Source organism: Phyllostomus discolor, chromosome 8 (genome assembly GCF_004126475.2).
Source record: "Phyllostomus discolor isolate MPI-MPIP mPhyDis1 chromosome 8, mPhyDis1.pri.v3, whole genome shotgun sequence".
Taxonomy (NCBI): Eukaryota; Metazoa; Chordata; class Mammalia; order Chiroptera; family Phyllostomidae; genus Phyllostomus; species Phyllostomus discolor.
In genome coordinates, this window is record NC_040910.2 from 48,872,210 (window position 1) to 48,898,445 (window position 26,236).

The window sequence follows — 26,236 nt, forward strand, 5'->3', positions numbered from 1 at the left end:
TGTAAAATGGGTTATGGTCCTGGCCCTCTTCCATGTATCCTAGGGAGCCCACCCATCTCAGTTCAGTCATCTATAATGGGAATGGAGACCTCAGGCTAGGGGCTGGTAGAACTGTCCCTACCTAGTAGTAAATACCTGTTCTTAATTTTTCATCTAGAAGCACATGTGTCCCACCTGAGAACAATGATTTTGAAAGAGTAGGCTTTTTTTTTTTTTTTTAAGACTGATGCTTGGCAAATTGGATGAGGGCTGTTCATTGGACACCCTGAGAAAGCCATGTTTTAGGGGGACAATTGGGGCTTGATGTAGGTGCAACCCAGGCCTGGAAAGTGCCTAAGATAGCTGAGACCTGCATTGCCAGCTAAAGGCTGGAATCTTAGTCTTTCCATATCAGTTCGGTTTCATCCCTGTGAAACTACACTTGCTCCTCTGGAAGCCAGGCCACCACCATCTTAATGGTCCTGTTTCAACCCCTGAAGAAGAAAACTTCTCAGTTCTAAGTGGACGGTCACCAGTGGAAAGCTTGGAAGCCACCTCTGCCCTTAATATGAAGCCCTATTCACTTCACACCTGCTCCCATGCTCCTCCCTTCAGATCATTTCTGAGGTCTTTATAGTCAGAGTTGAAATCCCAGTTGTCACAACCTTGTGCATTGTATGGCACAACAGTTTTCCTTGTGTGGGGACTAAATGTGTGTGAAAGGAGGTCGGTGTTGATGTAAGCATATAGCAGCCTACAAACTGAGGAACATTCTATACCCAGACATACACTCAAGGACAAACTAAAGAGCACTGGGCGAGAGCAGGGTTGAGGGGTGCCTAGTGCCTGGTCTTCCCCATTCTCCAGGTTTCCTGTTTGGAGGGCCGCAGACTGGGGTCTGGAGACCTCCGATCCTGTAGGGGGCGCCTAGCGGAGCAACGTCCTAGTGGACGGGGCTGCGGCTGCTGTTCGCATTATACCCGAAGTTGTGGCAGCCAGAGGGGCCCCAGAATTCGAGGAACCCTGTGGCCCCGTGTGAACCTGGGCGGAGCAGAAACAGGCGAGGATTGGGTGATTGGGCTCGAGTGCTCTGGCTTTATACCTCCCTCTCCAACATCTGGACACTGGTGCAGTGCATCCACCAATTGCAAGCTGAGCAAGTGCAGGCCTTCTGCAAGCTGGAGGAGTAAGTGCTGGTACTGGGGTGAGCTGGGGTTGTAGGGTTCAGCCGTCTGCTTGCATCAGAGGTAGGTGTGCCCGGGGATGCAGGTGGGTCCCAGCATAGCGGCTTTGACAGAGGCGGAGCAGGGTTTTTGAGGGGACCCAGGGTACGTCAGGACGCACACCTCAGGGCATCTCTACCCCAAACACAGAGTTGGGCCTAGTTCCTCTGCAGAAATCAGCGAGTCTTCCATACTCGGATCCAGACACTTTATCGGGGTGGCTTTCACACAGCCGATGCTGGTGCAGGGCCTGAGACTCCGGAGGTGTAGCTTCAGGACCACCTCTGCCACAGAGGCCACAGCCAGAACCTGAGCAGCGTCCCAACATACGACTTCGTGCGTTACTGGAGCACAGTGCACAAGTGACCCAGGCCTTCGCCGCTTCATGGGAGGTGCTGGGGTGAAGGCCGAGCTGGCCAGCCCCAGAGCACAGAGGCTGCTCATGTGCCATGTGTGCAGCCTACAGCTGCTGTAGCAGACCCTCACCACCTGCCGCTTCCCGCTACTCCAAAGCCTAATCTCTCCCACTGTGGCCTACTGGGCCTACTCTGCACCCTCAAGCAAAGGTCCAGAAGATTCTCGTCCACTAAAACCCCCGACCCTGCAGCCCCAGATCCCACCCCTACCCACCCTACCCCATTTGTCCTCTAAGACTTCGCTTGAGATTCTCTGGCCTCCTGGTCCCCACCTGTCCACTGGGTTACATTAATGCTGCCCTGGATGACCTGCCCCCACCCCCACAACACTCCTCCCCTCTGGCTCTTAATGCCTCAGATCCAGTCCTCAACTGCCTGGTGGGTTTTCAGGCCCCTACTCCCCTCAGAGTAACCGTAGACCCTCACCTAAATTCTGAGCCTACTCTTGCCCTAGGGTTCCAAGGCCCCGTGTACTACTCCTCTACAGGCAATCCCCTCTGAAATACACTATTCCCAGACTAAGTCCATGCAAAGCCACGCCCATATCACACTCTACTTGGGATTCCATGGCCATCACATTTCCAAGATCAGGGTCCTGGTCTAGGTTTTCGGCCTACTTCCACTCTGGGATTATAGTGCTCTGTCTCGCCCACAAGACCATGAGCCTCCAACTACTCTGTCCCTGCGACCAATACCTAGCTGACTGCTAGTCCCATACCACCGCTATGTGAGTGCAGGCTACAGGGCACTCTGTGCTGATTCTAGGGCTTGCCTACTCTACCCCCTCTTCAGGAGTCCCTCTTAACCGAATCCCAGGCTCCAACACAAAGCACCTTTAGCCACTCCCCACCAGTGGCCCCACCCCTTCACTGCTTTTCTGGTGTCTCTTCTCTGATATGGAGGGGAAGGGAGTAGCCTTTGCCTGCTGTGATATCCTCCTTGCTGCCCCTCCTACCCTGCCCCTGCACCAGGTGGCCCTGCTGCAATCACGGGGGGCACCAGAGCTGACAGGGCAAGAGGACACCCTACAGCTGCACTGGCTGATGATGAAGTGAGTGCCTCCTACCAGTGGCCTGGCTAGATTTATTGTGCATGGGCTGGGCACACACTCCTAGGCAGGTGTGCCCTAGGGCTGCCACCATCAGACCCTCTGGACCTGCATACAACCCAAAGGGGTCTGCACACTGGAGTCTGCATCTGGTGGCTCCCAGATATAGCACATTCCCCCTGTGCACACACCCTCCATTTCCACACCAGACTTGCTATTCATTTCTGGGAAAGCTGTACATCTCAGAAACAAATCCTGCTAACACAGCTGGACTTGGAGCTTGGACACATCACCCAGGCCCCACTGGACACATGCCTGTACATTGCTGCCCTTCCCCACCCCCCAGCGCACACACATGCACACCCCTTCTTCAGTTACAGTAATACTATGCACCCTCTTGATAGGATACATTCACCCAAGATGACCTTTTCTCTCTGCCCACTGTGACCTACAGGAACACCCCTATTCCCAGGCACCCAAATGGCCATCCTGGACACTAATGCTGCCTAGAGGTTTGGTGGCAGGCAGGGGAGCCCAGAGTTTGCCACAGCCCGCTGAGAGCTGCACAGTGGAGGCTAATTTGCCCCATCTGGGTTTTATTTATATTTCCCATTCACTCTTATAGGGTAATTAAAACCATGGAAGCTGTCAGCAAGGTTCTCTAGGACCTCAGGTTTGATGCAGAATTTGCTGAGGGATGGTGACTCCCCAGGGACCAGCTGAGGTCAGACATGGGAAAGAGGTTGGGCACCCAGCTTTAACGGCTAGCTGGCTGGGGTTGAGCCCCACTGGGCTGTTAACCCTCCTTGAGGTCACCACACCTCACACAAATAAAGAACCCTTCACCTGCAGCTGCTCTACTGTCTCTGCATTCTAGGGTGCTGGGGCGTGTATACCTGGTAAGAGGGCCCTACAGGAGCAGGGATGGTGGGTGGGAGACTCCCTTCTACCAGACTGATCAAATTCTGGTGTTTTGAACCACACTCTCCAAGGAGCTTAGAAACATGGTTCTAATCCTGGGGAGAAAAATGTCTGAAATTCTAGGAGGTGAGGATTTCAATCACAAAGTATCCTGATGTCTCCAGTACAGTTCCTACCCCAGGCCTCTGCAGCCCCAAACTCACCTTAACAATCAGGGCACCTAAGTAGCTCGTTTATTTAAAAAGATTCTTTGGTGGGGTCCTGGGTGAGAGAAGTAATGACTCCTCTTCACCCTCAACCCTGTCAGGGGTTCTGGGCAGCTTAGCCAACCCCCACACACCCCACCACTGGGTGGACCCAAGGGTGGCTTCGAATGTAGGACAGAGATGTGATTCCTGGAGCTCAGTGCCCACTCCAGCTCCTGCCAAGGGTGTTCAGGCACTGTGAAGTGAGGGTACAGAGGTGGCCCCAGTCTGGGTGTCTGGGTGTCTGGCCCTGGGTCTCCACAAGGCGAGGGCAGCTTCCAGACCTTAGAGTTTATCTGGTAGGACCTGTAGGTAGAGGGGAAGCCAGGCTAAGCAGGGAAGGAGCCTGGGACCGGCCAGTACTGTAGAGCAACCGAGGAGCTCCCACCCGCCCTCCAGTTCAGATCCTGGCCCCACCACTTTCAGATGAGTGACCTTGGGCAGGGTTCTGCCTCTCCTGGGCCTTGGTTCCCCATCTGAAACTATCTATCCATCCCAGGGGGTGGGTGTACTGCAGGTAAAGCCTTTGGCAAAGGGCCACATGCAGTAGGTGCTGAAACATGCTAACTTGGACCAGTATGTTCATTTATTCCTGAGGATGACATTCCACTTTGCCCATTTTCCCGGAGTTGGGTGCTCTTACTAGGCTAAAAGCCAGAGGACCAGACACACAGTTGGTGCTAAGTAAATGCTGGTAAATAAAACTGAAGGCCCACGGCCTATTAGCCACCAGAAAGGGCCATTGTCTTCCTATCACCCATCCACCTGGGCCCCCCTTACCTCTCGCCGCGCTGCGTCTGCCCGAGAGCAGGATCCCCTCGTCCTGTGCTTGGAAGGAAGGAGGTGGTGTCTGGGGGCTGCAAACCTACCTCTCCGCCCCACCCCTCATCCTTCACCCACGGGTCCCTCTTTCCTACCTGGTTTCGCGTCTTGTGCGACTTCTGCATCCAAGCTCGCCACTGGTCGTAGAGGCGGAAGCTGAGGTTCGAGCAGTACGCGTGCTTCTTGAGCCAGCCCAGAAACTGCTTGAGCTCGCGCCGCACCGGCCCCGAGCTCGGCTCTCCGCCCCGCTGCTCGCATGCCCCGCCGCCGGGACCCGGACGTTCTGAGGGCGGAGCGGCAGCGTCAGGGCGAACCCGACAGAGGGCGCGCGCGGGCAGCCGAGGGAGGGTCCCCACGCGGCGGACTGTGTTCCCCTCGGGGACCTCCCCCCCATTTCCATGAGGCCAGACAGGGTCCTCCCCACCGCCCAGCCCAGCTGCGCCCCTGAGGAGATGGAGGGGTTGGGAAAGGAAGGGCCTCCCCTCCACATCTCCTCCAGGAACCCGATTCCTGTGGCCTGAGCCAGGTGTGAGTGGAAGGAGTTGGAGAGAAAGTGAGAGGTCAAGGCCCAAGGGATGAGACGCTGAGAAAAAGCAGGGGGCAGAGAAAGAGAGAGAGAAACAGGCAGAGGCTGAGAGATGGGGACAAAGAGAGACAGGAGATACAGGGAAGGCCAAGGCCATGAGGGTCCGACAAGGAAATTCAGAGGGAGGACGAGGTATGGAGAAAGTGGGGGGACAGAAAGCCCGGGGATAGAAACCAAGAAAGGAAGAAAGAGAGAGAGGAAGAGAGTGACAGAGTGACAGACAGCCCCTGGGAGCATAAGCCAGTGGGATAGGGAGCGGGTGGGAGGGCCAGATGGGAGGCCCGCCTGCCCGTACAGCTGCTCAATTCAGCCAGCCCCGAACAGGCAGGCGGATAAGGACATCGGCCTCACGTCATAAATAACACAGGGGACCCGCTGACAGGCCCTGGCACAGCCCAGGCCCCTGCTGGCCTCCCCCAGTCTCCCCAGCCTCCTCTGCAGACGCAGCCGCCTGCTGGCTCCCGTGCAAGAATCGCAGGTGCTGGGCACGAGCAGGGGCCAAGGCTCAGCCCCTCCCAGTCATGCTAGCTCCGCCCACCCCAGAACCTGGAGGGCCCCACAATGGGGGCTGGGGAGCTAGCTGGCTTGAGCTAGGCTCTGTCCCTCCCTGGTTCTGAGACCCTCTCTGAGCCTTGGCTTCCACATCATCCCAGGAGCAAGCATGGGCCTGGACTTCCAGCAAATTGAGTTCAGATTCCTTATGACTTTGGGGGCTGGATAAACCTCCTGGGGCCAGTGTCCTCACCTGAGAAAAGGAGGCCACCCTTTCAGTGAAACCATGGGAGGAGAAGGGGGAGGGAGGCTTAGGTGGTGCTCACTATGAGGGCACTTTCCATAGGTTATCACATTGCATCTCACCTCACAACAGCCTGAGACAAAAGTCATTATTGTCCCCACTTTCCAGATGGGTAAGCTGAAGCCAGACATTTCAAGTAACAGATTTCATATCATTTCACAAAAGAGAGAATGAAGGTCTCTGGGCTAAGAGGAACCCCAGATTGCAAGAGAAGCCAGACCCCTTTTGCTCCTCTGATCATCCCCAGCCCCCTACCTGAGTCAGAAGGGGAAACTGAGGCCCATCAGAGGGACAGTTGGCAGCCCATGAACCTTGAAAGCAGGGTCTCAAATTCACTTGCCCTTAGGGGCTGGGGAGGAGGTACAGGTGGGTGAAAAGGGCCAGTTGGGGATTAGGCAACTGTAGAGAGAGGACCAGGCATAAAGGGGCAGGCTTTGCTGATAGGGGCTGTTAAGCAACACTGGCTGTGTCCTGTTACATCTTCTAGAAAATTTTCCTAGGGCATCTAGGATATGTGATTTTAAATGTCTTCCTGATTTTAAATGTCTGCAAGTAAATCAAAGTTGTGTGTGTGTGTGTGTGTGTGTGTGTTTCAAATGACAGGTCAAAGAAAATAGATTCAGGGGCCAAATTTGGCCCCAGGGCCACCAGTTTGAGATCTCTGTTCTCCTGGAAAAACAAAACAAAACAAGAAAACAGAAGCCCAGGCTGATTAAGGGTTGTTACTGTATCCCCCAGTCCTGTTGGGATGCTCACCACTGCGGGGGGTGGAGGCGGCTGTGGGGTGGCTCCACTCGCTCCAGATCCCTGCCTTTTTGGAGCCGTAGATGCCAAAGGGGTTGCAGCGCACTTGAACGAAGTAAACGGTGCCTGGCTTCAAGCCCGCCAGGCGACAGGAGGTCTGATTGCTCACGTCGTCCACCACCTGGGCAGCAAGTGCAAGGTCAGAGGTCAGGGCGGGTCAGGCCGAGCCAGGGCGGGGCCGGGGAGGGGGGCGGACACCTTCCAATCCACACTGTCCTCCACACGATATCGAATCTGGTACTTGGCTTGGAAGAGGAAGTCCTTGAGGGCTGGCGGGGAAACCCAGCGAACGCTCAGCTGGTCCTCCAGGCCCCCTACTCGGCTCACGTGCACGTCCGGCGGGGGATCCGTGGTCACTGCGGGGCAGGGTGGGGCGGGGCTTAGTCACAGGCTCCTGTGACCTGGCTGGCCCCTAACTGGGTTCAAATCCCAGAGCACATGGCTTAGGTGGCACCTGCTTCCGTTCTCCCCACTCCGCCCCCCTCAGAGACGGGTGGATTACATTAGACAATATTCGGGAAACACTCAGCGCCTAGAAGCACTCAATTAATGTTAGCTGTTATCACCATTATTATCTGTGACAGGAGCAACATAATCCTATCTTCAGGGAATTCTGCAAAAGCAGACACTGCCTAGCTGATATTATTGTTATTATTCCCAGGAGTCCAGGGGGCCATCATCCCTCACCTCCAGCTCCTTCCCACCTTACAAAGGTCATCATTATGACAGCCTTGCTGGGTGCAGAGGGACAACGGAAGCTGAGAACATGCCCACTGGAGCTTCAAGACTTCAGGAGGCAAGCGGGAAGCAGGCTGGGGTAGGGGTGGCTCCAAGCCAGGAGGAATCTGGGATCCTTCTGGGAGCCCTGTGGGAAGGAGGGAGAGCTGGCTCTCCCCCTGAGGCCTTGGAGAGGGGCCGAAAGGGTTAAGGCACAGGCCTGCTCAGGGCTGAGAAACACCCTAATTAGATTAGGCCCAATTCTGCTGCAGATCATCCATTTCCTGCCTCCTGCCTGTAACACCCCCCACCCCCAGCTCCAGGCTGTGGCTTCCTGGGGTGCCTGAGACCTGGGTATCCCCTCCCAGGCAAGGGGTGAGGGCTCTCCAGCACACCTGGGCTTCAGAGAAGGGGGCCAGGCCAGGTATTCTCCTCAGAGTGGAAATATCCTGGCTAATTCAGGGGGCTAGGGATCAATGGGTACTCCCCACCCAACCATCAGTGTTGGACCAGAGATGCAGCCATGGCTGGGCTTGGTCAGGGGCAGGATGCACCCGGAGGGGTGTCTCACCCACATCCAGGATGTCCAGTGTGAGCACGTCTGAGCGGGCCGAACCCAGCCTGTTGGTGGCTTCCACCCAGATCTCGTAGGGGGTAAAGAGGGCCAGATCCTTGGGGATGTGACAGGAGTGAGGTCCCACTGTGTGGTACTCCTCACACGTGTTGTCCTGCCCATACCACCTGCAGGGGGAAGGGGAGTGAGGACACTTACTAGGGCAGCACCAGAATACAGATGGGACATGGGGCTCAGAGAGGGCGGGCAGGTTTGATAAAGGCCTCACAGCCAGTCTGGGGCAAATGTCACCCAGGGCCACCACCAACCTCAGTTTGTACTTCAGAGAGTAGTTTGTGTGGAGGAAGGTCTCTCCATGGGCCCCCGGCGTCCAGCGGCATGTCAGGTCTTTCATGTTCTTGGACCAGCAACTGATGTTGAAAGGTTTTTCTGGGGGCACTGAGGAGGGGGTGCAGGGGCTGAGGGTCTGGGCTGGCTGAGGACGGGCAGAGGAGCTGCTGGTTGCCAGCCAGTCCCCACCTTAGAGTGGAAGGAGGGCAGGCAGGATGGATATTGTCATGACCCCCCTGCAAGACCTTTCTTGGGGATCAGGGCAAAAGGAGGGGTTCTCCAGACACTCACTCCCACCCTAGAGGCTTATACCTCTCAACCCATGCAAGCGTCCATGCCCCCCATCCAGCCCTGGGCCCCTAATTCATGCCCCTCTCCAGAGGGAGATGCTGCCCCCAAAAAGCTACCCCTGAGTGTCCTGGGGGCCACTTACGGCCAACATAGAGGCAGGAGCCCGCCAGTATGCTGCCATCTCGGGCGTGGCACACGAGGTTGTCCCCCGACTGCTGCCTGGATCCATTGAGGTTGGCCAGGGCTAGAGCCAGGGTGGAAGCGTTGAGCACACGAGAGAGCTCAGGGGGCAAGCGGTGCCCGTTGAGGGTCCAGTAGAGGCCCTCTGCGGTGGGGCCCGGTGGGTCCCCGTGCACTGAGCACGTGGCCTGCAGGGAGGAGCCGATGAGGAGCGTGGGGTCCTGGGGGCTGATCACAGCTGTGTCTGGGGTCAGAGAAGAGGGCCTATCAGGCCTGGGATAGAACTGCCCTGCGCCCCGCCGTGCTAGGACCTCCAGCACTCACAACAATCCTGCAAAGGCACTCTTTACTATTATCTTCCCCCTCCCTTTTTTTTTTTTTTTTTAATTTTAGAGAGAGAAAGGAAGGGAGGGAGGAAGGGAGGGGGAGATAGGGAGAGAAAGAGAAACCTACTTGTTTTTCACTTGTTTATGCATTCATCAGTTGATTCTTGTATGTGCCCTGACCCGATATCAAACCCGCAACCTTAGCTGTTCAGGATGACATTCTAACCAACTGAACTACCTGGCCAGGGCTTATTATTCCCATTTTACAGATAAGCAAACAGGTTCAGTTAGCTCATCCAAGCCACTCCATCACTGACCTACTCAAGGCTCTGAGTGGTTACAAACCTCAGGCAAAAAAGCCCACTCACATTCAAGTCACTCTTATTTTACATATAGTTCTGACAAACCCTACAGTCTCTGCTTTTTAAAAATTATTTCGTTTCGTTTTTTGGTTTTGTTTTTGTTTTAAGATTTTATTTATTTATTTTTAGAGAGGGAAGGGAGAGAAAGAGAGAGAGAAAGAGAGAGAGAGAGAGAAACATCAATGTGCGGTTGCTGGGGGCCATGGCCTGCAACCTAGGCATGTGCCCTGACTGGGAATCGAACCTGCGATGACTGGTTTGCAGCCCGAGCTCAATCCACTGAGCTACACCAGCCAGGGCCTCATTTCATTTTTGGTAATTAGAAATAAAAGATTGTGAGTCCTTGCTTTTATATCCTGAGGGCCTCATACACAGTAGGTGTCTATGTGGGGGACTCCCTATGAAAATCCTTTTTTTTTAAAGCCAGAATGTTTTATTGATTGATTTTAGAGAGACAGAAACATTGATTTGTTGTTCCACTTATTTATGCATTCATTGGTTGATTCCTGCATGTGCCCTGATCAGAAAGGGAACACAACCTTGGCCTATTGGGACGATGCTCTAATAAATTGAGCTACCCGGCCAGGGCAAAAATCCTGCCCTTTTATAGATTAAAAAACTCAAGGCTCTGAGAGATCAAGTCCCCTGCCTGAGGTCACTGAGTGAGGGAAGGGTACACTATTCAAACCCAGATCTATCCGTCTCCAAAGTCCTGCCCTATACTGGAATAGAAGGTGCCTGAGACAAGTTCTAGGTCCCCAACCACCATCCAAAGGGACTTGACTCAGTCCCTTGACTTGCTCTGCCTTTTGACTCATTTTTCCTAACCTGCAAAATGGGAACAAGAAAGTTCCTGGTCCCCAGGACCATTGTGATAATCAGATTCTGAGAAATGACTTCCTAAACTGGGTCCTGTGAGTTGGGTGCTGAGCACTGGCCCTCAGGGATGCCCAGGGCTCCCTCTTCTGGAGGGGGAGATCAGAACCTAAAAGGAGATTGTTTTACCCACAGAGAAACCAAGAGACAGAGAAGGGAGAGGGTACTCACATCCAAACCCCTGGCACCCCTCCCCGAGTCTCAGTCTACCTATATGGGAAGTGGGCATCATGGTGTCAGACACATACAGTTGTTTGAGCAGTGAAAACATTGTCATAAGAACAACTCTGTGGGACCTTTAAGCCAGCCTGACCTGGGTTCAAATGCCCCCAGCTCACTGTGGAAGTTCAGTCCAGGCACTTTACTTCTCTGCGTCTCTGAAAAGAATCCTCCCTCCACCAAAAGCAGTTGTAGGGACTCATTAATTCGTTTGTTCAATCATTCACTGATCACCTTACAGTGTGCCAGGAGCTGGGGGCACCATGGTAACCAAGATACCCAAGACTCCAGCCCTTGTGGGCCCTGAATCCAAGAGAGCAGCAGGAAAAAGAACAAATAAGTATCTAAGAGAACAGGGACAAAGTAAAGCACGAGTCAGTTGTGGCAGCTCAGTGGCCCAGGAGCCATGTTCAGGGAGGTGGCATTTGATCTGAGACCTGAATAAAACAAAAGAAGTAGCCACAAACATACATAGGAGAGAGTATCCAGGCGGTGGAAGCAGCAAGTGCAAAAGTCCTGGGGCAGGAATAATAGGAAATGAGGTCTGGGAGGTCAGCAGGGGCCTGACTGGCAGGGAGTATTCCAGGATTCTGAACAGGGAAGGGATTTGCATTTTTAAAGGATCCCCAGGCAACTGGTTAGAAGAGACTGACTGCAGGGGGGCAGCAGGAAGGGCAGCCAGCTTCCTTGAGATGGCAGCCAAGGACAGGATGATCCTGGTCCCCTAGAAGCAACCCTCTTCCGCCCCCACAATGCCAGCGGCTGCCTTATGCTGGCCTTCACTGCCCTAACTGGGAGAGGTCGGGTGGATCGGACTCCATGGGCCAGCCCTGACGATTTTCCAGGGCAAACTTGGCTTGAGGGCTATATCTCTCTGGAGCCTCGGATCACAGTTGCGTTTGAGGCTTGGCCCAGGGCTCTCTAGAGGTCTCAGCATCCGTGCGAAGGAGCCGGGTGAGCGGGCCAGAGCCGAGGAGGCGGGGCGGCGGGGGGCGGCGGGGGGCCGGGGGGGGGGGAACCAGGGGGCCGCCCTGGAGGTCCCAGGCAGCCAGCCGCTGGCTAATTCAGAATTCCTCTTGCATGAACTCGGGCGTGCCAGCATCTCTGCCCCGGCCCACCCACCACTTCCTGCCTGCCCCCACCTCCATCAGGGTGGGAGGCACGGGCAGGCCTGGCCTGCAGGGACCCCAGACCCACTCCCAGTCCTTGGGGGTGGGTCACATCCCTCTTGCCACCCCACCCATCCTCAAAATCTAGTCAGGAGCGGGCTTTCTGGGGGGTCCTCGCTGAGGGGCACTGCCCCTCTGCCACACCCACCTGGCCTGGACTAGCATTGCTTGCTTGCCAGCAGCTGCAGCTGCCCTCCAAGGGCTGGGCGGGGGACAGGGCGAGAGGGCAAGGCCAGGCGGGCCTGGACAGGCCAGCCCCCCCCCCCCAAGCTCCAGCAGGAAAGGTCAGAGGGAGGCCTTCTCCTTTTGTAATGTGGGTGCCAATCCTAGATGGATCATCTAGGCAGTTGGGTTCCCCTCTCCTGTTCTCAGTTTCCTCTTCCATAAAATGGGAGGTAAATATATCTACCTGCTGGGGAGATTAATGAAATGTGATTGCAAGGTCCAGAGTGCCTAGGAACTATTAGGATTACAGCCCCTCCCAACTCTGAGGTCCTGGCTGGCTGTGCACTCCCCAAATAATGGGCCAAGGCACTCAGGACTGGGATGCAAACATTCCACGGCAAAGCAGCTGGGAAGAGCCCACTGAGGTTAGGGGGCCCTTGGCCTGATTGGGGGGGCCTCCTTGAAGGCTCCCCAAAGCAGATCCCTGGGCTAGGCTTTTGGACAGCCCCCCCATCCTACATCCCTGCCATTCCTGCAGAGCTGGGGCCTTTAAAAGTTTTTCCCTTCCCCACTTTCCAATCTGGAGCCACTGCCATTATTAAAAAGGAACACCATGTGTTTTAAAAGGGAAAAGTGTGAGATTCTCTGCAAGCAATGCAGGAGGGTGGCCTCCATCCTGGGGTCCCCACAGGGGTCCTCATCTCCCATCCCGCTGGTACCTGCAGACACTTTACGACCCACCCGCCTGCTGGTCAGGTGCTGAGACACACCGTAAGTAGAAACATATTGCCGAGGTGTGAGAATCTTTTATTTAATTTCTTTCCCCTTAAAGGAAAAAACACACGTACAACAGCCACCTCCCCACCACCACCTTCCCTGCTGCTCTATGGGCTGGAAACAAAGCCTGCTATGAACACTGGCACTCACAGGCGCTGCCCACTGTCTAGCAAAGACGTCAGGGGTCCAGAGAGGGCCTGGGAAAGCCCCTTTCCTGCCCAGGCATCCAGGACTGCTGGGTTTTCAGCGAGTGCCCCTAGGGGGTGCCCAGACCCTGCCCTCTCTGGAGGAGCACCGAAGGGAGCCTGCAGACAGCTCTTTGCAGTGTGGGGCATCCTGGGCAGCAGTGAGTGTCCACCTGAGGTTACCTGCATGTCTGGATGTAGTGTGTGGAGTGACTGTGAGTGTCCAGGGCAGGCTTTGCCTGCATGTGTGCTCCTGTGTTATATCCCCTGAGGAATGAGTGTGTGACCACGAAAGTGTGTGTGCCAGGGATGGAATGTGCGCGCTCCCCGATGGTGTGCGAATGTGCATCTGGGATTCAGTGTGTGCGTCTGAGGGCCAGGGTGACGGGCCACAAGCCAGTATGTCTTTGTGTGTCTCTGGGTGTGTCCCAGAGCGGGTCTGGATGTAGAGACGATGTCCTGGAGGGGGTGTGCATGGGGTGGGGAACAGAGAGTGTCGAGGCCAGGAGCTCCCGACGGGGCGGGGGTCTTGGCTTGCCCAGCTGTGGGTTTCTGGGCCCCCCTACCCAAGGCTGGGCCCGCGGTGCCCCGACTCGCTGGCTCCCAATTCCTCTCCCTCTCACCCACTGGCTCACAAAGATTTCTCTTGCTGGAGGCTCCCAGCCCAGAGCAGCCCGGCCGGTAACAGTTCCGAGCTGCCCCGGTGACTGGGACTCCGCGGACCCCCTCGCGCGGTGTCCCGCCGGGGGAGGGCGGCGGCGCCGGCCCGCGGAGAGGCGCGTCCCCGGGGACCCCGGGCCGCGCGCCAGGCGGCCAGAGCCGCCCCCCTCCCGCCCCGCCTTCCTCGTGGGGCTCATCTCTCCACCGGGGGGTGCTCGGGGCCGGCACCCAGCGCGCCTTCCGCGTGCGCCCCCGCCCAGGAGCGGTGCCCCGCGGTCTCCGAGGCTCGGAGTCCGCAGACGCTGTTGCGTGCGCCCGCCGAGTCCCGGCATGCAGAGGGTCCCAGGCCGCGGCCCCGAAACTTCGGGGGCCGATCCAGGCGTCCTCGGCCGGGCGACCCAGGTAAGGCCTCGGGCGCGGAAGCCGGACCCGCGGGCCAGTGGACTGCTGCGCTGTGCGCCCCGCAGGTGAGGGCGCCCCGAGGGCCGTGCCGGGGGCGCCTTCCTTTGTTCCCGGGCTGTCCAGGTGGCGCCTGCGCTCCCTCCCCGCCCCCCCCGCGGCTGCCCCCAGGGCGCACTCTCTTCTCCCAGGCGGGAAAGGGAGAGCAGGGCGCTGGGTACTCACGGGCTCCTGATCCGTCTCGAGGCGCCCCGAGGACGCAGAACAGCAGTAGGGGCAGCAGCGGCGGCGGCCGCCGCGCGGATTGGGCGGCGGGGCCCAGGCGGCCGGCGGGCATGGGGCCGGCGCTGCCGGGGGCGCGCGGCGGGCAGCGGCAGCGGGGGCGCTGGGCGCGGGAGGGCGCGGGCTGGGCAGCCCGCACGTCGCTGGGCGCGGGCAGGGAGGCCGAAGCAAGTCTGAGCAGCCGAATTGACAAGGCGCTAATGCGCCGCTGGCCCCGCCCGGCCCCGCCCCCGGCCCGGCCCGGCCCGGCCCTGGGGGGGGGCTGGGAGCGACGAGCCCCGCACCGGCTTCTCGGCTGCCCGCCCGCCCGCGGGCACTGCGCGCCCCACCCGTCCGGCCTCCGCCCCGCCGCGCACCGCGCGCGCCGGGTCCCCTGACCCAGATCCCCCTCCCACCCAACTCCTACGGGCCCGAGACTTCCCATTTGAACCCAATCAGCTCCAGGCTCCGCACCCCCAATGTGGGACCTGGCGCCCCCAACTCTGTTTTATATTCTCGCCCACTTTCCTGCACCCTGCTTTCGACCTCGTGCCGCTTCAGTGTCCCCTGTGGCCCTCAGCCTTGGCCCGTTCCCCCACCCCCGCGGCAATCCTCTGTTTAGCCCCCACCCCAGCTCTGGTCCCAACACCCCACTGAGTGGTCCCTGAGTCCCACCAGTTTCCATATCAGTCCCCCTTCCTCCCCTGGGGCCTGAAAGTCGTTGCCTACTCTCCCCACGCCAGAGGCGCGCGAGTCCCACCAGTCTCGGCCCAACGGCCCCCCTCTCACTGCATCCCACCTCTCCTCCGTCCTCCGCGGGCAACCCCCGGCCCAGGTTTTGCTGGAGGGAAGACGGAGAAAAGGCTGGAAGCACAGAGTCCCCGGGCCCTCACTCTAGGTCAGCTGTCCCTCTCGCATGGGACGAGGCTGGGGTTATTCGGGGCGCCTGGGGGCCTCAGGAGGGAGCTCCCGCGTGGGCAGGGGAGGGAAATGGGCCCCCGTGGGAGCAGGGACCGGGCCCTGTGAGGGTCCAGCCCGCGGGCAAGAGCGATGTCCGGGAGGAAAGTGGTAAGGAGCCCCCCCGCGATTCGTTGACACCCCCCACGGAAAAATCCGCTCAACGGCCAGCGGGTGGGGTGCGCCACGCAGTGAGTAATCGCTCGGGCGGCCGCCGCCCGCCGACTCCAGGTAACGCCGGCTGCCGGGAGCGATGCTAGTTTGTCTTAATTTTTTTTTTTTTAATTGCCTAGGAATCCTTCTCAGTGTTATTATTTTGGGCCATTGCTTGGGTGTTGGGACCCCGTTCCCGGACGCCTCATCCCACTGCTCTGGGTCCCTAGCCGATCAGTGTGCCCAAGATAAAAGAGTTCCCGATCCCAAAGGCCGCCGTTGAAGGGCGCCTGAAATGAGAGTTCCAGCCCCGCGGGCGGTTTGGGTGGAAGCCCCGCCCCTAGCCGAGTGTCCTCAGAGCGGAAGGTCTCTAACTGTCTGTCCCTTCACCGCGTGCTCTTAAGGCCGAGACCCTTCACCCATGTCCCTAATTAGCCAAGGGGATAAAAGTGATTGAGGGGGGCTCAGGACCCTCAACGTTGTTTGCTCAAGGCCCCCTCCATTTAGGTCTCCAACTGAGACCCCAGAGAGTCAGAAAAGAGAATTGGAGAATGGGGTCCTGAGGGAAGGGGGTATGTGTAAATGAAGCCTTTTACTGGGACCAGCCAGGCCTATGCCTCAGTTTCTCCCTGGGCACAGTGGGTGACTCCTAGCCAGCCTAAGGGTTTCTGTGGGAAAATGCAATGCAGCAGAGTGCCCCACAATCTAAAAGTGCTTAGCATAGTACTGAGCACTGGGGTAGTGCGCCCCCCCGGGGCAGAGGGGGCCCCCAGGTCTCCGTTTGTCACCTCTGAAAAATAGGGCCATAATTCTGCCAGGTGGGTGGTCCAGAGGCTGAAGCGGAGGTGGCAGTTCTTGGTTGGAATTGTGTCCAGGATATATGCCACCCTTCCTCCCCCTTCAATGTTTGACTCCCTCCTTGGAAGACTTCTAGTTTCTGGAGCAAAATCTTGATATTTCCCCTCAATTTCTGCTCCTCCCCCAGTCATTCCTCGGATTTGGAAAAAGGCTCCCCCATCTACCCAGGTGCTCAGGCCAGAGACCTGGAGGCGTGCGTGACAACTCTCTCCTTTGTGCATCCCCCATGTCCCATCCATCAGCAAATCCTGTTGGCTGTGATTCCAAAATACATCCCCATCCTGAAATTCTGACCCCCTTCTCCCCACCCCATATGGGTCCAGGCCCCACCATCTCCCTCTGGGGTGTTGCCCAGCCTCCTCCTATAATTCCCCGTAACCTTCTTGCCTCATCTGCATAGTAGGCAAAGGGAGCTTTTAAAAGAAGTGAAGCAAGTCTCCTCTACCCTGCCACACTCCTCCCCTCCTCTTCCCCTTCCTCTCCCTCACTCTCTCCAACCAGTGCAGCCCCATTTCCCCAAACACATCAGGCAGGGATTTTGTACTTTTGCTGTTCCTTCTGCAGATATGCAGTTCCCCTAAATCTTCCCCCAGTTAGTCCTGTCTCTTCCATCAGGTCACAGGTCAAATGTCACCTTTTAAAAGGACCTCCCACCCTTCCCAAGTGCTCTCTATCCCTTTTCCCCTTTTAAATAGAACACAGTTCTTCAAATGCTGGCTTTCTCTGGTGACTTATTTCCTTCAGACTGTGAGCACCCTGAGAGCCATTAGGACCCTACATTGGGCCCAGCGCAGAAGAAGAGCTCAGTGAACATTTGCAAAATGAAAGGACACAGAATTCTCAGTCCCTCCAAGCAGCAAGAAAACTCGGTCCCAGTGAATCATGCTGTCTGGGGTCCCAGCCAGGTCTATGCCCCTAACTTGCTGTATTAGCCTCCTCGCTCCCATCCTTATCTTTAGAAGGGTATGGATCCTTTGGATTTCCCAGTCTCGTCCAGCCCTGTCCTGGAGTGTGCCCTCTGCTCTCTAGGCGACTTTGACTCCCATACCTTTGACTTTAAGGAAAGATTTGGCCTCTGGGTGCACCCTTCTTACCCTCCGTGTCCCTGTGGCTTAACCCCTTCTTCCCCAGTTGCACCACCTCTTTGCACAGGAAGAGGAGGAACCAGCATTGATGGAACTTCCAGCAAATATTGACCCACGTCCTTGAAGGTGGCTGGGAATGTACTGAGGGGGAAGATGGGAGAGGGCCTCACATGGGCTGGGGAGGGCCTGCTCCTTACGCTTTCAACCTCTGCACCTAAATAAAGATCAGGTTGAAGGAGACCTTCCAGTCCCAGCTCCCTGAGTCATTCCAAGGCACTGAGGTGCCACTGGGAGGAGGCCGTGATTACAGCACGTTTAGGGTTCCTTTGAGACCCAGAGCCAGTGGGAATGAGGAGGGCACACAGCAGCCTCTCCCAAGAGACACCTCCCCCCACCTTGTGTTTCAGGTCAGTGCTCTCAGGAGGTGGTGAGAGTGAGGTGGACAGAGGGGTTATGGCAGCAGAATCAGGTTCAGGACCTGTGTGCACAAGACAGTGGGGCTTTATCATTTCCACGCAGGAGGCTGAGCCTGTGGAGCTGGGATGCTTGGGTTGCAGACACTGGGGGTGGGAGTCCCAGGGCTGCCCAGATCCAGGTCAGGGCCAGTGCTCTGAGCCATGGAGGCCTGGGTTCCTTTCTACTCTAGTACCCCGGAGAACCTCAGACATCTGGGGTTCAGGAGGTGCTGGCAGTTGAGGAAGGGAGACATTGTGCCCCTTTCCCCTCCCTGCCCATTGTCAGCAATCTCTGGCGCCAAGAGCCCGTGCCTTCTCCCCATTCTGTACCCAACTTGGGGGTGGGGGTCAGCAGGGTCGTGGTGAGGGCGGCAAGGGACAAAGGGCACTTGTCCGATGCCCCGCTCTGACCTCGACCGCTGCTTCCCGGACGCTGGGCCGCCGCTGATTCACACCCAGGCTGGCCGCAGCGCCCCCAGCCAGCCGCCCCCGCCGGGCCGCCCCGGGGGGTAGGAAGTGGGGGGGGGGGGACGAGGGGCGGCGCCGAGTCAACTTTCCCTCTTAAGCCCCGAAGGAATGTCGGCGGATTTCCTGAAATCCGACCCTGGCCGCCCGCCGGCCCTCCCGCCCCTCACCTGGATCTGCTCCCTCGGGAACTGCAGGAGGGGCGAGGGGGCTCACCTGGGGGGCCGAGGTCAAGTCCTCCTTCCGCTCCCACCCCCGGTGACTTCGTGGAGCAGAAAGGGAGGGGGGTTGCAATCAAACCTTTTCATTCCTCTCCGGAGACCTAGGTCACTGGTCCAACCCCTCCTGCCTCAGTTTCCCGCCCCACCCCCGCAGGACTCGGGGTGGCCTCACTTCCTATTACGCTCTTAGCGACTCCTCTTATGCTCGACGTGCCTCACTTGGACCGGCACTCTTCGCCACCCTAAGCCTCAGTTTCCTCATCTGTAAATTAGAAATGCTATCAATACTTCCTTACCGGGTTGTTACAAGAAAAATGTCTGGGGAAGTGTTTTGAGATGAATGGAGGGCCGTCATTGCGGAAGGCTTAAACGTACGGGGCTCTGGAACTGGCTTGAATCCTAACTGCCGAGGGGTCCTGGGGCCTAGGTTTCCCACCAGTGAAATCCGGTGTTTCTCGAGGCCCGGGACTGACGCTCAGTGAGTTAGACAAGGGGTTTCCCCACACTCGAGCAAATCGGGGCTGAAGCCCCTCGCCGCAGGGTCGCCGCGGCCTAGCCCGGGAGGGGAAGGGGAGGGGCGCGCCAGGATCCAGATGTTCGGGGTTCACCAGGCACAGCCGCGCCTGATTAAGCCACGTGGGGCCGGCGGAGGCCGCGGAGATGAAAGCGCGGTGGCCGACCCGGGAGAAAGCGTGCGCCATTCCAACCCCCATCTACCCGGTTCCTTCCTCCTGGGCCGGAACCTGCGGCGGCCTCTGACCCGTAGACCCCGCGTGGCTGCCACAGGGTCTGCGGAGGCGGGGCGTAGAGGACGTACAGGCAGACGCTCGGCCTCGGCAGGCACCTGTGAAGGACACGCCAGCGAGAAGCGGTCATCTTTGCAGAAGACCCAGATTTAGAGGGCCGCCCTCACTCCCATGCATGAGGAAGAGTTAGCTAGGCTGACCTTATAACGCTAGATTCACCGAGCTACAATGCGTCACTTGGAGTAGGTCTTTTATGGAAACCAGAAGTGTCCGTTTGTCCCAAGTTTTCCCAAGAGAATTCTAAATTTTAGCAGCACCTCCGCATCCCTATCTGCAGCTCTGTACCCCATCCCACTGGGTCTGAGGCTAAAGGACCCCCAATATGAGGGAGCAGGGGTCAGATCCACTAGATGCGTTTCAGGCTGGGCCACAGGAAGGTGAGGCTGGGGGAGCCCTGAAGGGGCTGAGAAGGCTTCCCTAAGGAGGCAAATTTCGCACAAGTTACCACCTCCCTGATTTGGGTTTCAAAGGAGATAATGCCAAGGACTTTCCCTAGGCCTTGGCTGACATAACCCTGGGACCCTCACTACCCTACACCTGTACTCTCTGACTGGGCTCCAGCCCCACCTCCCTTCTCTCCTAACAAGCTCCTCCCTGCTTCAGTGTTCTCGCAGTTCCTTCTGCCTCGGTTGCCTGACTTGGTCCTCCATGATATCCTGGCGAATAAACTCCTCTATCCCATAATCCGATTTGTTTGCTTTTGCTCCTAGCTCTGTCTGAGAGCCTCTCCTCAGTGAATACGAGGGAGATGTCAGGGAATCCCCAAAACAGACCAGACGTCAGGAGCTGGAATACACCTGCCCGCGCCCCTGAGGTGCAGCAGAGCCGCTGCCCCGCCTGTTTTCCGCATCCTCCGCCCTCCTTCCCAGGCTGCCTCGCTCGGGTGACGTCAACGACCCGGTCCCCACCGCCGCCGCATCCTCGGCGCCTGCGGGAGCCGGTGTCCCGCGCCCCTCGCGCCTGGCCCAGCCATGGCTCTGGTGGCGCTGCTGCCTCTCCTGCTACTGTTGCTGCAGCCTCCGCCCGCCATGCTCGCGCCTCCTGCCCGCGACCCCTTCGCCCCGCAGCTTGGGGACACGCAGAGCTGCCAGCTGCGGTGCCGCGATCGCTACCCTATTCCGCAACCCTCGCAGGTGACGCGCTTGCAGCGCCAGCGCGAAGACCCGCGATCTCCTGATGGGGGAGGGGTTGGGGATTCGGGTCCCTCGGTTGGGAGCAGGAGACTGGTTCCTAGGAGGGGGAAGGGGTCGGAAATGGGGGGTATCCTGGGTTATGAGGTTGGGTTCCTTTGGTGGGGGAAGGGCTGGGGTCCCTTGAAAGGGAGCAAGCGCAGGCACCCGGGTCCCCCAATGTGATGCGGGTGTTTCTGCCTTGGGGAAAGGACTGGGAGGGCCCTGCGATGGGGGAGGGTACTGAGATGCGGGTTCCCTCGGATGAATGCGGGGTTGCGGGGCAGGGGGGTGTCCCTCCAAGTGGGGATGGGGTAAGGCGAGGACTGAGGATCCTAATGCCATCTGGCGGACTCTCAGTTACACTCTGCTGCGCAAGGACCCTGGCGTGCCCAACCCTCCCTCCTTCAGGCCAGACACTCCCCTTCTTCTTGCCCACCCAAGCAGCTTCCATACACTTATATATTCCTGCCTACACCCACTCAGTTACCAGCCCCCACTGGTACCCTTACTTCCCAACAAGCTCCTTCCCAATTTTCCCAGGCCTCTAGGGTGAGGAAACCTCCTCTGAGCCCCCTCCCCCTTTTTCAGGTCCTGAGAATCCCCCTAAACCTCCCTCCTCTTCCCTGGAGCCTTTTGGGGGCCAATTTTCCTCCATCTTCCCCAGTTTTCTAACCTTTGCTGAAACCAGCATTCTCCATTGTCCATCTTCCTTCCCCCCTACCCCTCTGTCCTCCTCAGAGCTAAGAGCCCCACTATTTATATTGTTAGCATCATCCTAATCTCGCTAAATTTGAGGAAGGGGAACCAAATCTTTTATCTCTTCCCTTGAGTGCTTCCAGCACCCACCTCCTTCCCCCTCCCTCTGGCCTGAGCCCTGTACCCCTCTCCCAGGAGGAGCTGGAGCAGGAAGACACCTCTAAGTCCCGGAATGAATATGATAGGGCCATCTTCACCAGTGCTTGTGAGCGAGGCTGCCGCCTCTTCTCCATCTGCCAGTTCGTGGCCAGGAGCTCCAAACCCAATGCCACACAAGCTGAGTGTGAAGCAGGTGAGGGCTCGCTGGGTGGGCCAGGGTGGGGACAGGTGGCCTGGGAAGCCTGCCCCCATCACCCTCTTCTGCCCCTGCAGCCTGTGTGGAGGCCTATGTGAAGGAGGCGGAGCAGCAGGCCTGCAGTGAGGGCTGCTGGAGCCAGAACCCTGAGCTGGAGCCTGAACCAGAGTCTAAGCAGAAGGTGGGCACCCTCCCACCTGCCTCTCTGGGCTTATAGCCCCACCCCTGCAAATCCACACTCATGTCCAGAGTCTTCCAGGCTCTCTGACCCATTCTGTGCCTACTGGGTATCCTCAATCAAGCATGTCACATCTCAAGCCTCAGTTGTCATTCTGTGACATGGGAAGTACCCTCTCACCACTACCCCCCACCACCTTTCAGGAATTAAATAACAGAAAACAGCCACCATTTATCAAGTATTTTTCCTGGTCCACTCCTGACTATAGCCTGTCCCAAATTCCTCCTGCTGCCCAGAGACACCAGGGATAGGTCATACCCAAGGAGCCCAAGGTCACACAGAGCTGTGCAGAGGTTGGCATCTAAAGCCAGTGCCACCAGGGCTTATAACCATCCCTCAACTAGCTCATCCTCAGTGCCACCAGAGCTCACTTTATTGAGTATCTACTGCATGCCACATGCTGGTTGAGCACTTTTCTCGTGAACAGGTGGCCAGGCATCTGGAGAGCTCTGAACTGAGGTTCAGGGGGCAGCAACCTTCCAAGCATACACACACACTGTCACCCTTCCCTCACCGTCCTGGGGAGAAATAATAACTGCTCACTCGTAGTCATGAGGAAACTGAGGCACAGGAAATAATTAATCTTAGCCAGAGACCCATGGGCTGGGATTCCACACAAAGCCCTTTCCCACCTCTTTTCATTTTCCTCCACCTGCTTTAGCCTTTCACTGTTCATAGAAGCACAGAGCACTATTATTCCTTCTTATTCTGATACCATCAAAAGAAAAATAACAATGATGGCAAAAGTTTGAATAATAGCAGCTATTATATATTGGGCACTCATGCTCTGTCATTGTCTAGTTGAAATCTTGTAGCCACCCCATAGTGGAAGGGAATTGTTTCCATTCTAGAGCTCAGAGGAGGCAATCCTTTTCCCCGAGGGCACCCAGCCAGACAAATACAGTAGTGGTCTCTGTTTCTTCTATGAAGCCCTGTTGCCCCAAACCACTTGGTGAAGTCCAATCACAGTGGACTCGACCAACTTTCTTCTCATTGGTCAATGCCCACCTCAATCACATTTCATGCCTTGGGCTTCCCCTTGGCAGAGAAAGGCTTTGGAAGCTCCAAGCAAGGCTCTTTCGTTCCTGGACTTGTTTTCCACCCTCTGCAATGACCTTGTCAACTCCGCCCAGGGCTTCGTCTCCTCCACCTGGACATATTACCTGCAGACTGACAATGGGAAAGTGGTGGTGTTCCAGGTGAGGAGTCTGGCAAGGGCCACACCAGAGTGGTTGGTGGGTGGTCACGGTAAGAAGGCAGGATACAATCATTCTTGGCTCATGAAATGCAAAATATATAGATGATCAATCAATCAAGCTTCAGGCACAACTGGATCCAAGGGTTCAGTGTCTCATTTTACCACTTGATTCTGCTCTCCTCTGTGGTAGCTTTATTCCCAGGCAAGCATTTTACTCCTTATAGCAGGGTGAATGCCGAAGGCTCTAAATTACTCCTCTGAAGTTTTAACTAAGCAGGAATTTACAATGATTGGCCCTGGCTGTGTCATGTGGTCACCTCTCAGCCAATCCCTATGATTCTGTTGGCTTGGTCTAGATCATATTCTTCAGGAGCTGGAGGCTGGGGTCAAGACACACTGAGGGACCCACAGTAGCAGGGAACAACATCCGACATCACAGCCCCATGGTAGACTACTTCCTGCACCCAGTGGAACTAGGTGCCAGCTGAGCATGGGGCAATGTAGCCAATAGAGACAGAGAGAGGTGCTTCCCAGAACTAAAGTGGTGCCTTTCTAAAGGCCTTCTCTGTGCTGTCTTATTCTTGGTCCAGACTCAGCCTGTGGTAGAGAGCCTAGGGCATGAGGGGTCCCATCTGCAGCGAGTGGAGGTGACCTGGCGGGGATCCCATACTGAGGCCTTGGAGGTGCATGTAGGTAAGATCTGAGCCTAGACCAGTGTCCCTTTCAGGGGTGGCTCCACTGCCATAAGGAGTCCTCCTTATGCCAGTCCTCTTGGCAAATGAACCCTCTAGGACTGAGATTTCTGTCTCAACTCCAGGAGTTCTGTAGTCTATCACCCAGGGTACCGTAGTCCATCTCCCAGGGTTCCTTGGTGCATTTCCCAGGATTCTGTGGTTCATCTCCCAGGGTTCCCTGGTCTGTTTCCTAGGGTTTCATGGTCCATCTCCCAGGGTTCTGATCTATTCCAGGCCTCCATGGCCCATTACACCAGGTCCTGGCCTTTCTCCTCTCTATGGCTCTGTGGCCTCTAGGGGAAGGACTGGGGCCACTGAGGAACAACCTGTTTCTCTGACCCTTTAGGTTCCTTGGACAAGGTGAGGAAGGCCAAGATTCGAGTCAAGACCAGTAGCAAGGCCAAGGTGGAGTCTGATGAGCTGCAGGACAATGACTTCCTCAGTTGCATGTCCCGGTGGGTGGCAGGATCCTGGGAGTGGGGTTTGGGTAGGAGGGGAGGGTTCCCAGACCCCACTAGGGTCACTGAGAGTATATGCCATGTTGGGCAGGCGCTCTGGGCTTCCTCGCTGGATTCTGGCCTGCTGCCTCTTCCTCTCTGTGCTGGTGATGCTGTGGCTCAGCTGCTCCACTCTGGTGACTGCTCCTGGCCAGCACCTCAAGTTCCAGGTGGGTGGGGCCAGTGGGTGATTCTGGAGAAGGGATTGAGGAGAGCTGCTCCCTAGTTCTGGATAAGTCTACTTCCTCTTTCCATGGAGGCAGGGCCCCCTGTTTGCTGTTTGACATTGGGTAAGTTTCTTCACTCCCTTGTGAAATGGGGGGGAAGAATGCCCCTACCTTTAGTCAGAGTGACCTGAGATCAGGGGTGGGAAGGACTCTTGCAGGGTAGGGGCTCAGTAGCCTGCCCTCCTTCCTCCTCCCTTGCAGCCCCTGACCCTGGAGCAACACAAGGGCTTCATGGTAGAGCCAGACTGGCCCCTGTACCCTACCCCATCGCATGACTTTGGGGACAGTCCCCCACCCTACAAACTGAAGCTGGACCTGACCAAGCTGTAGGCCTTCCTTGGCCTGAGCACTGCCAGGGGCAGGAGCTCCTCCATCCCCACTGCCCTGCACCCAGGGGTCCAGGCCAGGGTGGGGCCATCCTTGGACTCCTGTACCCCCAAATCCTCTCTCCCTGGTCCTATTCCTCACCCCTCTGGGTCCTAGGGTCACCATGCCACCACTGGGGGGCATCTGGCCTTTGTTCCTACCTTAGCCTCCTTTCCCTGGAGCGTGCTACTTTTTGTCTTCTATTGTGTAGCTTCATGAGTATTTAAACCCAAGTTCCATGCCTCCTTCCTCCTTCTCTGTCTCTATTCAGGATGGAGGACATTTCTGAGGCCTCTGGGGAACCAACCACCTTGTGCTAGGGCTCCCTACTTTCTCCCCACCTTACCTCTAGAGATCCAGCCCCAGTGGGAGGAGGCCCTCTGGGGAGGAGGCTATGGGCAGCTCCATGCTGCAAGGGTGGGTGGCTAAGGCTGGAATTGCAGCATGGGGGTTGGGAGGAATAAACCATGTACATAAAAGGTGTCTCAGACCAAGCCTGCTTCTGTTTGTTTTTCTATCAGCTCTTGGAAAAGTGGTCTGAGCATGGCCATGACCTTTGCTGACCAGGCCCTTCTGAGATGGGGGAAGCCCTGGGAACTCCCTGTGGCTCATGTGCCCCTAGAGGTTAATCTACTTGGGTCCTCAGCCTTCCAGCTAGAGTCAGCTGTGGTGGTAGGAGGGAGTGGTGACAGGACTAGCAAGATACAGGAAGAAGGAAGAGTGAGAGAAGTTGCGTTTCTCTCCATATGTCCTTCCCTATATTCCCCAACCAAAGGCCACAGCTCTACCAAGTGAGCGTTCAGCCTGGGCATGGACAGTTCCCCCCTGTTGCTTGTTCGGCACACTGCACTACCCACATCAGTTACCCAACCTTGTGCACACCTTTGCAAAGGACCCCTTCATTACGATGCTTCTGAATCATCCATCCTCAGTGGCTCCTGCTGCTGCCAGGACCCTGCCATCAGGAGCATCAGGAATCAACATGAAGGCAATTTAGGCCCCCAGGTGTCATTCTGAGCCTGGCTTGTAGTTTCAGGTCCTCCCTTAGGAATGTTGCCAGGAAATGAGACCTGGGCAGAGATGAGAAGTGGAGACAGGCCAGCCCTGCCCAGTAGAACTTTCTGTGATGACAGAAACATTCTGTCTGCACCATCCCTAGACACATGGTGTTACAGAGCCCTTGCAGTGTAGCTAGGTGACTGAAGTAGTATGCTTTCCCTTTTCTTCAGTTTGAGTTGGTGTACATTTAAGACTTTTCTTGTTTGTTTGTTTTTTTGTTTTGTTTTTTTGCAGTGGTAAAATGTATATCTCACATAAAATTTGCCATCTAACCAGTGTTTAAGTGTGCAGATTGGTAGAATTAGGCTCATCCACAATGTTGTGCAAACATCCCTACTATCAATTGAAATGGCTACTGGAACT

The 26,236-nt window shown here is 56.7% G+C and overlaps 4 protein-coding genes across 6 annotated transcripts; 3 read left to right on the forward strand and 1 right to left on the reverse strand.

Annotated features, from left to right (window-relative positions):
* Positions 1–13: 13 nt before the first annotated feature.
* Positions 14–3,513, forward strand: REX1BD (required for excision 1-B domain containing). The gene is given in 8 exon segments (XM_036034492.1): positions 14–34; positions 927–1,165; positions 1,496–1,560; positions 1,563–1,598; positions 1,601–1,768; positions 2,073–2,088; positions 2,472–2,669; positions 3,292–3,513. Coding segments are annotated over 8 exon segments (822 nt in total). The 3' UTR covers positions 3,371–3,513.
* A 290-nt stretch (positions 3,514–3,803) lies between these two features.
* CRLF1 (cytokine receptor like factor 1) lies at positions 3,804–14,440 on the reverse strand. Of its 3 annotated transcripts, none has more exons than XM_028521371.2 (9): positions 14,296–14,440; positions 8,895–9,176; positions 8,440–8,569; positions 8,129–8,298; positions 7,039–7,196; positions 6,793–6,961; positions 4,750–4,937; positions 4,613–4,655; positions 3,804–4,138 (listed from the first exon to the last, which is right to left on the reverse strand). In XM_028521371.2, the coding sequence occupies exons 1-9, from the start codon at positions 14,405–14,407 to the stop codon at positions 4,125–4,127; spliced, it is 1,266 nt and encodes a 421-aa protein (XP_028377172.2). In that variant the 5' UTR covers positions 14,408–14,440; the 3' UTR covers positions 3,804–4,124. The 3 variants fall into 3 exon arrangements, with proteins under 3 accessions (XP_028377172.2, XP_035888494.1, XP_035888495.1); XM_036032601.1 differs by having other exon boundaries at positions 4,613–4,660; XM_036032602.1 differs by lacking the exon at positions 4,613–4,655.
* LOC118502025 (proline-rich protein HaeIII subfamily 1-like) lies at positions 13,449–20,157 on the forward strand. The gene is made up of 2 exons (XM_036032603.1): positions 13,449–14,138; positions 20,042–20,157. The coding sequence occupies exons 1-2, from the start codon at positions 13,486–13,488 to the stop codon at positions 20,049–20,051; spliced, it is 663 nt and encodes a 220-aa protein (XP_035888496.1). The 5' UTR covers positions 13,449–13,485; the 3' UTR covers positions 20,052–20,157.
* On the forward strand, positions 20,047–25,309 carry TMEM59L (transmembrane protein 59 like). The gene is made up of 8 exons (XM_028521067.2): positions 20,047–20,464; positions 21,395–21,551; positions 21,632–21,735; positions 22,839–22,991; positions 23,581–23,683; positions 24,071–24,179; positions 24,274–24,391; positions 24,650–25,309. The coding sequence occupies exons 1-8, from the start codon at positions 20,303–20,305 to the stop codon at positions 24,776–24,778; spliced, it is 1,035 nt and encodes a 344-aa protein (XP_028376868.1). The 5' UTR covers positions 20,047–20,302; the 3' UTR covers positions 24,779–25,309.
* The last annotated feature ends 927 nt before the right edge of the window (positions 25,310–26,236 follow it).